Genomic DNA, 17,172 nt, shown 5'->3' on the forward strand with positions numbered 1-17,172 from the left:
GTACAGTACAGTGACCAGATCTGAACACAATCCTCAAGTTGTAATCAACGTTAGCTTTATACAGTTGTAGCATGGTCTCCTTGCTATTATGTTCCATGTCCTGCTCAATAAGGACATACATTAGGATGTACATGGTAAATGGTAGCGAATTGAGGAATGCAGTTGAACAGAGGGATCTAGGAATAACTGTGCATAGTTCCCTGAAGGTGGAATCTCATGTAGATAGGGTGGTAAAGAAAGATTTTGGTGTGCTGGCCTTTATAAATCAGAGCATTGAGAATAGAAGTTGGGATGAAATGTTAAAATTGTACAAGGCATTGGTGAGGCAAATTCTGGAGTATGGTGTACAATTTTGGTCGCCTAATTATAGAAAGGATGTCAACAAAATAGAGAGAGTACAGAGGAGATTTACTAGAATGTTGCCTGGGTTTCAGCAACTACGTTACAGAGAAAGGTTGAACAAGTTAGATCTTTATTCTTTGGAGCGCAGAAGGTTAAGGGGGGACTTGATAGAGGTCTTTAAAATGATGAGAGGGATAGACAGAATTGACGTGGATAAGCTTTTCCCATTGAGAGTAGGGAAGATTCAAACAAGAGGACATGACTTGAGAATTAAGGGGCAGAAGTTTAGGGGTAACATGAGGGGGAACTTCTTTACTCAGAGAGTGGTAGCTGTGTGGAATGAGCTTCCAGTGGAAGTGGTGGAGGCAGGTTCGATTTTATCATTTAAAAATAAATTGGATAGGTATATGGACGGGAAAGGAATGGAGGGTTATGGTCTGAGTGCAGGTAGATGGGACTAGGGGAAAATAAGTGTTCGGCACGGACTTGAAGGGACGAGATGGCCTGTTTTCCGTGCTGTAATTGTTATATGGTTATAAAGGTAAGTGTATTGCATGTCTTTAGAGCTGGCTATCCACCTGTCAGTAAACACTCCACAATCTGTTATCAATCTTTCTTCTCCCTACTCCCGTCCAGCAGAAGTTCCAGAAGCTTGAAAGCATGCAATGCCAAACTCAGGAACAACTACTTCCCCTCCGTTTTCAGGGTTCTGAGCAGTCATTCCATAAGCTAGAGTGCTGTCCAATTCGCCTCTACCCCATTGTGGACATTGAACATTGTCTATGGAACCGATGCTCTTCAGTGTTAAGAACTATATTCTGCACTCTGTATATTCCCATTTGCTCTAAACTTAAACCGCAAGACAATAAAACACATGCCAACCAGTACCCTTTGTCTTCTCTGTTGATTCAGATTTTAATACAACATGTTGTATTCACTTGTTTAAGAAAGAACTGCAGATGCTGGAAAACCAAAGGTAGACAAAAATGCTGGAGAAACACAGCGAGTGAGGCAGCATATATGGAGCAAAGGAAATAGGCAATGTTTCGGGCCGAAACCCTTCTTCAGTTGGCATAACATTTTATTTTCTTCATGAATCTGCCATGTGGGACTTGGTCAAAAAACTTCTGAATTTTTGATGAGTTAAAAAGCAGCAAAGTGAGCAAGAAACTTTCTTCTCTTAACAAATTGTGCTGACTGTCTGATCAACCTGTCCTTCATAAACACAGACCAATTTACACTGCCTTCCATTGATTTGTCCACTGGGAGTTAGGCTGGGCAGACCTGCAGTCCATCCCTTTCTATTTCATGCAGACAATAGTAACACATAACTCGCCTGTCAGCACCATATCGCAGCCAAAGAAGATTTGAAAATGAATGTCAGTGCCTGAGGTACATTAACCTATACTTCTTTAAAGTCAATATCTGTGAAGGATTACTCAGCAGTTTTGCATCCATTGTTTCTTGTTTAAGTAGAATACATCCAAATTCAGAAATATATTACCACCAACTTTACGATGTTCTTAGTTAGGTTCCAAATGTTTTGTCAATTTTAAAATGAAATGCAATCCAGTGGGTTTAAATGGATAGAAAAAGTCTGCCTGTGTTGTAGTTGGACTTGAACTCAGCACCACGTTTTCATGCAATCAACAACAGGAAGATAATTACATTTACAGAAGTATAACAAATGCAGAAAGCCCAGCATCATTACATTCTAGGATTTTGCTTATGTAATTAAATAACATCCACAGGAAGCCAACTAAGTAGCCAAAATTTGAAGGAAAGAACTGCAGATGTTGGTTTAAATCGAAGGTAGACACAAAATGCTGGAGTAACTCAGCGGGACAAGCAGCATCTCTGGAGTGAAGGAATGAGTGACCCAAAACGTCACTCCAGGGATGCTGTCTGTCCCGCTGAGTTACTCCAGCATTTTGTGTCTCCCTTCAACTAAGCAGTCATGCAGTTTTGTGGTAAACTGAGGAACAAGATGGTTTTTTGAAAGAAAGACTACAATAATTCAGTTTTTGTATGAATAGGATTTGATAGCGAGCATGGACATGGTGGGCCAACAGTTCTGTTTCTGTGCTGTACGACTATAACTCCATGATCATCAGGCATACAAAATCTTTGTATTTCTTTTACCATGGAAGGTTACTCTTATCCTCCTTGTTAAGAATTGGTAGGAGGAACTTACCCCAGTAGTGCGCCCCCCCCCCCCACCTCCAGTATTTTAAAATGGAACCAAGAGTTCCCACTCTGTTGGTGACCAACTTTGAATTGAAGCACAACTGAAAACATTGGGGGGGGGGGGGGGGGGGGGGAGTTCCCTCTCTTGAAAGTAGCTGTGAGGAACTTTCACGTGTGCATGCAGAAAATACTTATGATTCTTCAGAGGAGTAGCAACATTATCAGGGATTCAGAATACATTCACAGAAACAAGTTGGAAATATTGAAATTCCTTTAACAGGGAAAAGATGATGAAAGTCCTAAGGGAATGTGCTGGAAAAGAGCCACAACGATTGATGGCTCTACCATCATTATTGCTCGGAAAATGGTATTAAGAAATCTTAACTTACTTCAAAGTAAATCTTAACTTACTTCGAAGTAGCACAGAAGGAAAAACAAGCTTATGTGTAAATGCTTCACTGAAGCGGAGCTTCAAAAATGGCCAGCATAGGAAGCAACAAGATCACTCCCATAGAGAGGAAAGCAACCATGGAAAGCATTACACTTAATTTGTCATTTCAGAATGCTCTTGTCAATAATCCTTCCTTCTGTACACCAAAACTCATCAACAGTCTTTCAGGTTTTGTATTCTTGTATTCCCTTCTTCCTGAAAAAAGAGGAAGAGAGATGGGCAGGGTCCCAGGGGCATTGCAGAAAATCTTTGATAATTGTACCTTGAAATGACACCGTTTTCTTGCCTGTTTACCCTTACTTTATACTGTCATTTTTTAAAATTGTACCTTAAAATAACACATTTTACTTGCTTGTCACTTCTTAATTTACACAGAAAATTTGTGATAATCGTACCTTAAAATGACACCAACTCCGATATGGTAGGCCTAGGGGACAGAGGAAAACCGCTACTCTACATGGGCGGAGCTGAGCCCCCCCCACCTTAAACCTATCACATTAAACCTTAAACCTTGTCACATCAGTTCACTCCATCTTATTTACTATGACGCAATAGCAAAGATGGTAACCTATGTGTGAAGATGGACTTTGCATTTACATGGATAGTGGTTGCTCCTTTGTTACTGCCATTGACGGATGCAAATGCAACAAGTAGGTTGGTGAGGAGGAGTTAGTGTATTAATTCTCTATGCTGATTTGGTCACTATCTGCCACAGACCAAGCCTTCAAGACATGACCACCCAGGGTACATTCTGTGCCCATGCTAATTTCAGTGCTTTTTCAAAGCAGTTCTCAAAATTCATTTGTCATTGCATTGTACAGCAGAGAAACTGGCCCTTTGGCCCACCATGTTCATGCCACCTATTGATCCTATCTATACTAATAACACGTTTACCCTGATGCCATGAACCTTCATGGTGCCAAGAGTCTAAGTTAATGACTGACACAACTATTCCCTATCACCTGCATACATCTGTGCTGCCACCTCTGGCAGGACTGAACATACTCAGGGATTGAGATAGAAGCATTTGATACATTTCTACAAGGAAGGATTCAGTGTATATGATGTCAGATTGATGCTTACCAAAATTATAGGAAAGCATTCCACATTTGGACACCAATACCACGATACCCAAGAGAGTTTTGCAAGGTTGATTAAGCTGGAAGTGGTTTCACCACATCCACGTTCTGTGCCCAGGTCAATGCCAGTGTTTACACTGGTATTATCCCCATTGTGCTTTAATATAGAAATTAGAACATAATCAAGTAGCTTGCTGGATCATTTCAGAGTGCAGGAAACCACAATTCTGTGATGAAGGCCTGGCCGAGGAATGATGTCAGGTCTCCTCCCTTAAAAAAATTTGTTGAACCACGTTAGTTTTACAATTCAGGAGTAATGTTGTCGCCCTAAATCACAACCCTCCATATTAAATACAAGTCATTTTATATATAAAACAAATACATGTATATATATTTTAACCAATTTCAAGTCAACTGACGATATTTTATCTTGCTCTGATATTAGTTACCAGGACTCATGGAGTTACAATGAGTTACCAGGACACTGACAATGCTCCAGTATGAAAGTGCTCCAGTATGAAATAGAATCCCCAGAACTTCTCAACCAGGGCTGTGTGCAGACACTCAAATATAACTGCTCCTAGAAGGCAATGTTAAATGCACAAATATTACATGCATATAAGTGTTTGTGTCCTTAACATGTGCAAGTAGGAACTGCAGATGCTTGTTTAAACCGAAGATAGACACAAAAAGCTGGAATAACTCAGCGGGACAGGCAGCATCTCTGGAGAGAAGGAATGGGTGCCGTTTCAAGAAGGGTCTCGACCAGAAAACGTCACCCATTCCTTCCCTCCAGAGATGCTGCCATGCTGCCTGTCGCGCTGAGTTACTCCAGCTTTTTTTTGTCCTTAACATGTCAGGTTCAGTTAAGTTGGCCTCAATCTCCAGCCACCTCTCTGAGGAATTGCAAAGGGATGGTTTAATCGTTACTGGGGAGGATTGGGGGGGGGGGGGGGGGGGGGGGGAGGGGTGGAGAGAGAGAATCCTGCAGGCTCCTGTGCACTTTCCTGTCATGATTAATCTTTCATTCTTTATATTAACTTTTTCATTCATAAATGCATGCGAGTTTAATGCAAGACGGGATCTGCCATTCTGATGATCCCAAGTGAATCGCCCACATCAGCACAACAATAAGACAAATGATGCAGCAAGGCCATGGTGGTGAGCTTCAGGCTTTCATCAGACATAAGCAATAATTTTGAGGGGCTTCATTTTTGCTTAATGCTATAGATTTTTGTCTTTTAAGCTTTCCGAGCAAACAAACACATTTTACAAAACAATGGAAGATGATGAAGCATAGCAACAAAAGGAAAGAAGGTGGATCGATCAATGAGCAGCAGGGAGCTTGTAAAGGTAGATGCACTGCTGCATTCCAGAGATAGTTCCCTGCCTGAAGGGTTGGGCTAGCAAACAGTCATTTAAACTTTCTGTCCTGACCAATGACAGGAAATGCACAATCTTTAAAAATTCAAAGCTTAAAATTTTGTTGAAAATAATTGAGTACTAAACGGGGAAATAAATGTGCACGTGCATCTAACCTTCATATAACCATTCAGTTATACGGACAGTTTTATTTTCCATTTTGCGTCACAAAATAAAAATCAATACTGTGCAATCAAATTCCTCAGATTCATTAAATCCAAAACACTGACTTAATAATAACATTGATTGAATTTTATACGGGGAGCTTTCAATCCTGTGTGACAATGATAAGATTTGTCTGAAATCTGTCTCACCTTCCTTAAACTACACAGCTTACAGTTAACAGAATTCAACATGCATATTGTAGTTGAAAATCAAATTAACAAACCCCTTACCAATTACCAATGAATGAAAGAGGCCATCAGTCAGGAGGATAGCTGAATTAGTGTAAATATTCCATCCAGCATATTCAATGATTTCCACTGTGCATGTATATACATTAAAGGCACAACAAAATAATTACAAAGCATGTAGGGTAGATAGAGCGACAACCTACATTTATAAGGAACATAAACACTGTAAAATGTGTATTATGGAGGTGCACCTTAAGGTATAAAAATGTCACTGACATAAATACTGCGCTTCAGCAAGCACTCCGTTCTAGTTACTTTATTAAGAGTACTGATGTAATCAACACATTCCTAACATAAAACACCCCAAACTGCTTTCACAATCAACTGGAATGTTTGAATGTGAAACTACTGCTTTATTGGCAAAGTTAAATAAATATTCCTATCTAATATTAGCCTCTATATGCCACAATATTTTTTTGAGGATTCTGTAGTGTAGGCACTAGGTTGTGATCAGGTTTATGTGATCTGCAATGTATATACAAATTTGGAAATCAAAAATCTGCTATTTCATTTCTGAAACATAGAAAATGGAAACATAGAAAATAGGTGCAGGTTTAGGCCATTCGGCCCTTCGAGCCTGCACCGCCATTCAATATGATCATGGCTGATCATCAAATAACAACAGCATTAAGAAGATACAAATATATTAGGTTGCAAGTATGTTAGGGCTGCACCTCAGGAAGACTAGCCCTTGGCCTCCTTGGACTCCAAGGAATAAAGTCCTCCCCAACCTCTCCCTACAAAATCATGCCGACTATCCTATTCAGCCCCACGTTACCACGTTATCAAAGATGTTAGGTGCACTGGTTCACATTGCACAGGCTTTTCCTTGCATCCTTCTTCAATAGAGATACACCATTAGTCAACCCTGCAGTCATCTAACAATGATTCGCATATCTCACCCAGTGCACCTGCAATTTCCCTCTAGCTTCCCACAGTGTCTTTGGATACATCTGATCAACCCCAGGATAGTTTAAATAGTTTTTGAAGTTGTCTTTTAAGAGGAGCTTGATTGAACCCTATTGTGTATGTATCTATCTTTCACAACTAACCACACTTGTCACTAGCAATTGCAAGGAGCCCAGCTAGTTGCTTTTGAAAAGCTGTAAGCTGGTAAAATACCAGACCTCCTTATTAAAATATCTTAGGAAACAAACATCTGTCAATTACACATGTGTCCCTTCTTTCTTAAAGCCCCAAAGCAGCCCTGGGTTTCAATTCCAGCCTCTGGATCCCTTCTGGCACCTCCTTCAACCACCCTTTCCTCATATTTAAGCCATAGACACATGATGTTAGAAAGGTATCCAGTGATGCGGAACTATCACACTTGAATTCCATCCATTGTTCAAGTACAATCATTTTCCATGGCCTGGATCACTGGAGATCAGTCCAGCTTGATTGTTCTGGATGTTTTATGTCTGCCTACCTCATAAGCAGAGCGCTTCCAAACATAGAGAAAATTGAGCACAATGCACACAGGTCTATAATCATGATCTCTGTGGTTCAGTTGTGTTGTGAATATCCTAATTAAATGTTTTTTGAGCTAATATCAATAAAGCATACAAAGTCCTTTTGGTTTTAATTATGAATAAAACCAAATGCCATGACAAACTCCTTTAAAGATTCGAATAACTCAAATAACAAAATATTCTGCAATCAAATTCCAGATATTATTGTATGTCCATACAACGCAAACATTTTTCACACAGAGAGTGGTGAATCTCTGGAACGCTCTGCCACAGAAGGTAGTTGAGGCCAGTTCATTGGCTATATTTAAGAGGGAGTTAGATGTGGCCCTTGTGGCAAAAGGGATCAGGGGGTATGGAGAGAAGGCAGGTACAGGATACTGAGTTGGATAATCAGCCATGATCATATTGAATGGCGGTGCAGGCTCGAAGGGCCGAATGGCCTTCTACTGCACCTATTTTCTATGTTTCTAATACACAAAGTATAAAACTGAAAATTCTGGAAATGCTCAGCAGTCAGGCAGCATTTTGAGTAAAAGACAAGTATTAACAATTCTGTATCAGATTACTCATTATTCTCAGCAAGCTATTTGAAATTCCAGCACTTGAGACTTAAAGTTATGTTTTCTCTCTGGGAGCAAAGATAAACCTTAAAATAGAAAGGCGCCTTTTAAAAAAAATTAATAATTTACTCCTATCAAGACCTTAAAAGATATCTAATGGGCTTTTTACATTCCCGATAAATTATATTCTTAAAAGTTTGGCCAAATCTGAAACTCCAATTTCATTTTAATTTTGTTTGTACCAAGGCCGGGATGTCAGTGTAAAAGAATGGAACATTTCAGAGCACATATAAATGCAGGTGATTTCTCTTTAATCACTGCCAGCAAAAGCCATTTAGTTGGTAACTCCATTTGAAGATTGTGGTTCAAGACTCATTATCTGACTTGAATACCAATTCAAGTCTTGGAGCAAGCTAGAAGGACCAAGTGTCCTATTCCTGCTCCTTTTCTCTCTCTCTCAATCTTCCAATTTGATAATTTAGTCATTGGAGTATTCTGTGTGCAGTTTTGGTCCCCTAATTTGAGGAAGGACATTCTTGCTATTGAGGGAGTGCAGCATAGGTTTACAAGGTTAATTCCCGGGATAGCGGGACTGTCATATGTTGAGAGAATGGAGCAGCTGAGCTTGTACACTCTGGAGTTTAGAAGGATGAGAGGGAATCTCATTGAGACATATAAGATTGTTAAGGGCTTGGACATGCTAGAGGCAGGAAACATGTTGGGGGAGTCCAGAACCAGAGGCCACAGTTTAAGAATGAGGAGTAAGCTATTTAAAACGGAGACGAGGAAACACTTTTTCTCACAGAGAGTTGTGAGTCTGTGGAATTCTCGGCCTCAGAGGGCGGTGGAGGCAGGTTCTCGGGATGCTTTCAAGAGAGAGCTAGATAGGGCTCTTAAAAATAGCGAAGTCAGGGGATATGGGGAGAAGGCAGAAACGGGGTACAGATTGGGGATGATCAGCCATGATCACATTGATCTGGCTCAAAGGGCCAAATGGCCTACTCCTGCACCTATTGTCTATTGTCTATTATGTTCTGCACTGAACTAAAAATCTGACAACCAAACAGCAGCAATATAATGAGGTGCCATGAGCACATTAAGGCTCTATTAATTCAAATGATTTTCCCCAATCTCAGAAAAACCAAACAGATCAGACTATTATTACTTATCATATAAGCTGCTCCACAACTTCAATGTTGAGAGTCGATTTAATCCTGAATACCTGTGAAGTTGTACAAGTTCAAAATAAATTTGTGTAAAATCCAAAATTGAATCTTTCCATGTGTCACTTCAAGGAGTGAGAGGAGATTGCAACTTGATCAGCTTCGGATCTCTCTGAGCCCGTCAGCACAATAAAGGAAAAGATCTCCGCTCACCTTGAGTGCATCACACTGCATTTACAGAATTACTCCACAGAAATGGGCTTCTACAGATTTAATAAAACAATTTCACAATGGAGTACTGACTATCAAATATTTCATATTTTTAAACTTGGAAAACTGTAAGCTCATTCCAGGTTTGTCAAGGAAATGTAATTACTAATTATCCAATTAAAAAAGAATCACAGCATTATTATATTTCGTTCAGGTATCAAAATACAATGTTTTGTGGCGCATAATCCTTTAATAAGTATTGCGCTTATTAAATTGAATTCTCAATCATCTTCACCCCATTTCACCTACTCCAGTTTGAGTGGAGAATGGATGTAAGAAAGGATAACAGAATGGAGACTACCAATTATTGACAGACAAGTTTAAACAATTTATTTTTATTCTCTTGTCTAGATTACTCATTGTAACCAGAACCATCCTCTGAGGAAACTTACGTAAATGTTTGTCAATGCTTGAATTCAAAGTCTAACTTTCCACGGGAAGTTGAAATCTAACTACATTTACAGATTTTGCCACTCTGCCAGTGTCTGCCACAACCACCAATTTCTTTGCTCTCAGAATTTCAACTCAATTCAAGTAAACAAATACCCGATGCAGACCCACTCCATACTAGTACATCTCTTCACAGGGCTCCACATTTGTCTGCCACCAAAGTACCACCACTACTGGTGCTTAAAATTAAAGAACTCTGAATTCAATGTCAACAATGATTTTATTTAACGTATTTCTTCATGGAATTTGGACATCACTAGCAATGATGACATTTGTCATCTATCCCTGAATGGAATAAGCAGAGAATCATAAACATAACGCTGGGTTGGGAGTCACATATTGGTCAAACTAAACAATGATAACAAATTCCCTTCCTTGTAAGACAATAGTGAAACAAGCCAGTTTTTACAACAACCCAGTTATTGTTATTGCTACTGAGACTTGTCTCCTCTTTGTAATTTCCAGATGGTTTAGTTACTTGAAATTAAAATTCCCTGACAGATAAGGGGGATTCTAAGGAGCGTCCCATGATCAATGGTGTGGGCAAACTGTTTGCTAGTCCAATAAATATCATATCCAATACCTCTTAAAATTTTAATTGAGAAAGGAGTTGGATAATTGGGCTTTAAGTTTTCCTAATTGAATCTTTTGATGTACTTTTTCAGGAATCATATGACCTTTAGATATCACAAAATGACATTACCCACTATTCAATTTTAACAAGGGATTAGCTCCTTTGTCATTGATGATGAATTTGGGATTTGATTTTTGCCAAGCCAAAGTCTCAGCATCTGGCAGTCATTTGAATATTCACGTAGACATGAAACTCTAAACAGGCCCTGACCTCAATTCCATTTGACCTTAATCATCTGTGATAAAGATCTCAACCTATCACAGAAAGCAATGACTGTAAATTACAGGTCATGCTACAAATCAAATCCCATTTCTGACAAAAGTATTTGAGAAAATATATAGTGCACCTAATTCCTAATGGATCCTAAACTGCAATAGATAACAACAATCGCTTGCAGAATCACATGCTCACCAACCCTCAATGCCACATTATTTCCATTCCTTCAAAGATGCACATTTGACCAATAGCTTGCTGCCAAGAGCTCACTGGGCAAAGTCAGCTATGATTGAAGCCCAAATTAAAACACTGCCGGGAATAGTGTACAAAACACAATTGAGGGGTGGGTGGAGGGGATACAAACGAATGTTGAGCAAGAAAATGTGTGCTTAGTTGTCGATACCTCATCCTTTCAAACAACTTTAAAATATTAAAATTAAGAAACACGATTAAAAATATTCGTTTCTATTGCAGAATAGAACTTGATAAATGTTATGCGATATGAAGTGGCTGAACAGAAATGCATAAAATGTTCTGTCTTCAATTTGTTCCAATGAATAAAAACTGAACTTCAATACACAAAATTATTAGTCATTTAGCACAATGCCAAACACCCAAAACAAAATTCTTCTTCAAAAAAATAACGTCACAAAATAATTTTGCTTCCACTAGTCAAAAAATGCTGCATTTTCCATTTTATTTCATCCAGTAATTGCAAGCTTTCCAGCGTGGATCATGTGAATTACTTAATGCACCGAAAGTACCTGCTATCTTAATACTAATTGCCTGTTTTTTTTTTAATGCATAAAATCCATTAGGGGTTCACATGGTCAGAACTAATAGCATTATAACACCTCAGTATCAATCAAATAACAATTATGATTGTCTATATTCACTTCTCATTGGATTAAATATGCTAGTACAGCTCACGTTTCCTGTGTCACTTTTATACTGTGACTCAAGCAACCATTTAACCTAATGGCGAGCCTATCAACTTTAAGAAGTAAAACCATGTAAATATCCATAACAAATTAACTGAAAATATTCAAGTTAACAGGCAGAACAATCAATTGCATACCGTTCTGAGCAGTATTTTCATCAATACTCTCACTGCTGGACTGCTCAAGGTTTGATCCACTCTTCTTCTGGACACTAGCATGTTCGTTGGATTTTGAAATAAAATCTCTGTGTGACTTTCCATATGGACTTGTAACAGGTGTTGAAGTGCCATCGCGTTTTGAGAAAATGCCGCTGAAAAACCTGAAGAGTTTGTGCTCTTGGGAACTGGATCTCGCACCACCTGTTATAAAACAGTCCTTCCCCATTTCCCGGTTTTCAGAAAGCTTATGAATGTCACTATTGTCTAAAGTCCTGTTCTTCCGTTTACCCCGATCCCACCGCTCTTGCTCAGAGATCGAATCCGTTTTGTTTAGGACTTCTCCGACATCCAATGTATTCCGCTTCTCATTCGTTGGAGATTCCCCACAATTAGGCTTTTGGATTTTTAATTCACTCCCAGCTTCCACTCGAGCGAGACAGCTGGAGCTGCCATGATGTTTCTCTTTTGATAACGCTTTAAATCTCATCACCTCTCCATTCCAGTGTCTGAAACTGAAGCTAAAGCTTCTTCTGAGTAAACTTGGATGCCTTTTGTCCGTTGCTAAAGATAACGAAGGGGGCTGTTTAACAGCATCTACACAAGAAGAATCAGCAGCCAAGGATGAGTCTCTTGCAGCGGCTACTGATAATACACCCTTTGAAATTAGTTGTTTGGAAAAATCAGACTCAGAAGGCATCGCTATGGACTCCTCGTCCTTTAAGGGGCTTTTCGGTGAATCATTCTTTTTCGTGGTTGCCTCTGGTTTCCTCAAAGCAGATCTCCCGTCTTCGTTTGGCGATTTCCTGGGACAAGGAGCCTCTGCCTCGTTGGACTCCGAAGGTGACGAGAACTCCTGGCCTCGAATGGCGTTGGCCAGATCTCCTTGTCCACTTGCTTCAGGGCAACTCCTATCGTCTGGGAAGTCCTTTCCCAGGCTGGGGCTCTTCCTCCCACAAACCTGATCTTTGGGTTCAGCTGCTGATCCCAAGCGCTCGGTCCAATTTCTCTTGTTCTTCGACTCAACGTCCACAGTGGCCAGCATGCTGCTCGGTCTGGTTGATGCCCCATCCCTCCGCCTCAAGGTGACCAGCTCTTTGCTTGGGGTGCTCTTGAGTTTGCAGGTCTGATCGCGGGACTTCCTGGCCACCTTCAGCCTGCCCAGTTCCAGGTGTCCGGTGCTGAAGGTCCGAAAACTCCGGAGACTGCCCTGCATCTCAAATTCGTCCTCGGCTTCGCTGCCCTCGGCTGGACTCGGGCTCCCTGGCCGCTCCGAAGCCCCCTGGTGCCGGGGGAAAGGGGGAGCTCTGCTGCCGCTCTCGGCCGAGGTGGCCTCTCGCTTGACCAGGGTGAGTGAGATGCGGTAGACGGTCTTCCTCTGAGGAGTGCCCCTCTTCATCATCTCCGGGTAGGGTTCGTTGTCCAGAAGGTACATGGCTCCGTCAGCCTCTCGGCTTGTGCAGCGGCGGCCCGAGCAAGCACCCAGGCGGAACGGGAGTGGGCACGGATCCACTTCACACGGGGTGCAGCAGCGTGGATACGGGCTCAGGTGTGCGGGCTCAATGCCTGCCGTTAATTCCCCTCCTCCTCCGGCATGCAAACGTGCAGTGAATTCAGTGCTAGACCGCTCGCCTGCGACCGGGAGCGATGGACAATCAAAGAATATTTCCAGGCTCCCACTGAGCCCAACATCTTCCCAAATGAGCAGAGCAGAGCAGCGACCTACAATCCGCCAGCCGGCGTGTACAAGCACCGACTCCCGGGGGCGGGGGAAATTGCAGACACAGAGCGAATGTGAGCTCCAAACACTGGTCTGGATCACCTCACTATGGGAATGGACTGTAAAAAAATACACGAGATTTTCAAATCAGAGGCACTTTAAATCCAGTCTGAAGAAGGGCCTCGACACGAAACGTCACCCATTCCTTCTCTCCAGAGATGATGCTGCCTGTCCCGCTGAGTTGCTCCAGCATTTTGTGTTTACCTGCACTTTAAAATCACACTAACAACGCACTGCATTGTAATTAACATGGTTTCGAAAAATGAAATGAAATTTAAGAAATATGTTGAAGGAGCCTGAAGATTTGCTGAAACATTTCCAAATTCCGCTGTTTTTTTTACGGTTAAACCTGGCACTTGTCTGAAAAATAAAATACTGCAAAAAGTTGGCAATAATGTAGAACGAGCCGACAAACATCCACTATTTCCATATTTAAGAAAGAACTGCAGATGCTGGAAAAATAGGTGATGTTTCGGGTCGAGACCCTTCTTCAGACGAAGGGTCTCGACCCGAAACGTCACCTATTCCTTCGGTCCATAGTTGCTGCCTCACCCGCTGAGTTTCTCCAGCAATTTTGTCTCCCTTCCACTATTTCCATGATTACAACATGACTCAATTCTGAGGAAGGGTCCCTGACCTATTTTTCCACAAAGATTTATCTTTCCACAATACTGCTTTGGCTGAGTTCTTTCAACATTTTGTGTTTTTGTAAAAGTATCAATTAAGAGCTTTAATGATTGAAGTAGTATGAACTTTTTTTACTGATGTACCATGGAAACTATTCCAAAAGTTCAAGAAACTGACATGTGGTTTCTCACTATTGTAACTCCAAACTAAATTTACGTAACATTCTAGTTGAATTAAGTTTATTGTGTAGCCCAAGCCAAAATCATTCATGGTGCTGTTGATTTCCTCCCTGTTATTTACCAAAATAGCATATTTCATACAGAATTTTGAAGTGCCACAGTTAACAGCGATGAATATTTATGTAGTAGTTTAAGACAGTATCATATTTTGTTACTTTGCAGGAGCTTTAACGAACGAAACTTGAAACATACATATATCGTTAAAGAATGGATCAAGGGAATTCCCATGTATAGAAGCAATCAGCAGAAGGCAGGTGTGTCGTTAGGGGAGGAATTAAACGCATTGATCGAAAACTGGATGGAAGCGAAGGAAACAGAAACCCCAGTGAATTGGACAGGTGCTTTTAAAGGTGTGCAGCAGCAAAACAATGTAGAGATTTGAAACTAGGGAAAATATTAGTACATATATGGAGTGAGCAGCCAGAGGAGCTAGTTGGGGCAGGTGGCGTACATTTCAGACATTGGGATAGGAACATGACAGCAATGATTTAGAGGCATATGAACCAAATGCAGGCAAATGTGACTAGCTTAGATGGAACATCTTGGTCAACGTGGAGGAGTTGGGCAAAAGGGCCTGTTTCCATGCTGTATGTCTCAAAGTCGATAAATTATTGAGGTGTTACTGCTTGACTGAGGTTGCAGAAATGTTGGGCGAGAAAGACCAGAGTGAGCAGATTAATTCATATTTACGAGAGAGTGAAAAATACTGGAAGCAGAAAATTGGGTGAGGAGAAATGCAGATACAAATCAGGGACGTAGAAGTTGAAGTGGGTGTGAGGCAATGTGAAAGGCAGTGGTGAGGAGACAGAATAAATTATGGAGAGGAGAAGTGAGATACAAGAGGATGGGAAGTGGAGCATGGGGTAAAGTGTGGGAATGGGTGAAAATGGGAGAGCTAGAGTAAGGAGGGCAACACAATAACAGGAAGGAGGAAAAAAATAGGGATAAGGAATATTGAGGAGGGGAATGTAAAATGGGGGAATGTGGGTTATTCGGAAAAAATTGAGAAAATAAAACAATCAAGCATTCGGAAAAAATGGAGAGGGTTGAAAAATAACTGCAGGGTGGGGAGAAAATCATGAGAAGAACAAAACAGAAAAAAGAGTAGATGGGCAAAAGGTTTAGGAAAACAAAGGCATGACGAGGAAAATGGGAAGGGCAGAAAAGATTTATGCAGGATTAGAAGAACGGGACAGAATCAAAAACCCGTTGGAAAAATGGTGGAGACAACGTTAGAAAATTAAAAGGTTGTCAATCAGAAGTGACTGGAATAGTCAAGGTAATAAATGAAATGTCTACAGCAACTCCTTGGTAAATAGAAAGAGTATCAGTCTTGGTCTTGAATATATCATATATCAGACCAAAACTGATTTGGAGTCGTCATTAATCTTCATCAAGTTGAGCTGAGTTTATTGTAATTTGCACATGCACGGTGAGGTACTGGTACAATGGAAATCTTGCCTGCTGCAGCATCAGAAGCACATAGACTCAGACAACACACACAGCCATAAATTATGCATCAATTCTGCAAGATTGAAAATTTAAAAAACACTGCAAAACCAAAACATTAGTGCAAAACACAATTAGAAAAACAAGTCCTGGTATTGAACAATACCAAATCCTCCTGAGTAGGTGCAGAACACTGAAGTACAGGGAAAGAAACAGGTTTTTCCAAAATGTGCTTTGCATGTAATTGTTCCTCATCCCTCCCACTATAAGTTAAACCACTATATAAAACTTGCTCTCTCTTATTTCACACCATACATTCACACCGAATAGCAACATAACTCCATTACTTTCACATCCACAACTAGAGGTCATTATTTCTTTTTATGGCTTTGCTGTTGCTCATCCAGAACAAATGCAACATACAATGCCCTCTATAATGTTTGGGACAAAGACCCATCATTTATTTATTTGCCTCTGTGCTCCGCAACTTGAGATTTTTAATAGAAAAAAAATCACATGTGGTTAAAGTGCACAATGTCAGATTTTATTAAAGGGTATTTTTTATACATTTTGGTTTCACCCCCCATTTCAGGGCACCATAATGTTAGAGACACATGGCCTCGCTGGTGTTTTTAATGCCTCTATAATGCAGTGTAAGAGAACTCTCAGCACCTAGTCTTTCCTTCACCTTTGGAAACTTTTATTCCTATTTATCAACATGAGGACCAAAGTTGTGCCAATGAAAGTCAAAGAAGCCATTATGAGACTGAGAAACAAGAATAAAACTGTTAGAGACATCAGCCAAACCTTATGCTTACCAAAATCAACTGTTTGGAACATCATTAAGAAGAAAGAGAGCGCCGGTGAGCTTACTAATCGCAAAGGGACTGGCAGGCCAAGGAAGACCTCCACAGCTGATGACAGAAGAATTATCTCTATAATAAAGAAAAATCCCCAAGCACCTGTCCGACAGATCAGAAATACTCTTCAGGAGTCAGGTGTGGATTTGTCAATGACCACTGTCCACAGAAGACTTAATGAACAGAAGTGTAGAGGCTACACTGCAAGATGCAAACCACTGGTTACCCGTAAAAATAGGATGACTAGGTTACAGTTTGCTAAGAAGTACTTAAAAGAGCAACCAACGTTCTGGAAAAAGGTCTTGTGGATAGATGAGACGAAGATTAACTTATATCAGAGTGATGGTAAGAGCAAACTATGGAGGAGTGAAAGAACTGCCCAAGATCCAAAGCAATCCATCTCATCTGTGAAACACGGTGGTGGGGGTGTTATGGCCTGGGCATGTATGGCTGCTGAAGGTACTG

The 17,172-nt window shown here is 40.6% G+C and overlaps 1 protein-coding gene across 6 annotated transcripts in view; it reads right to left on the reverse strand.

The window, feature by feature from the left end:
• The window catches only part of agap1 (ArfGAP with GTPase domain, ankyrin repeat and PH domain 1), a 566,650-nt gene that overhangs the window by 399,964 nt on the left and 149,514 nt on the right, over positions 1 to 17,172 (reverse strand). Inside the window, exon 1 of one of the 6 annotated variants that reach the window (XM_055638440.1) lies at positions 11,735 to 13,953. The exons of 2 other annotated variants lie outside the window; for them this stretch is intronic. In XM_055638440.1, coding sequence (XP_055494415.1) covers positions 11,735 to 13,187 — 1,453 coding nt within the window. In that variant the 5' untranslated portion in view covers positions 13,188 to 13,953. Of the gene's footprint in view, positions 1 to 11,734; positions 13,958 to 17,172 lie in introns of those variants that run through there. 3 more of the 6 variants (XM_055638441.1, XM_055638442.1, XM_055638445.1) reach the window with 3 other exon arrangements.

Source organism: Leucoraja erinacea, chromosome 7 (assembly GCF_028641065.1).
Source record: "Leucoraja erinacea ecotype New England chromosome 7, Leri_hhj_1, whole genome shotgun sequence".
Taxonomy (NCBI): domain Eukaryota; kingdom Metazoa; phylum Chordata; class Chondrichthyes; order Rajiformes; family Rajidae; genus Leucoraja; species Leucoraja erinaceus.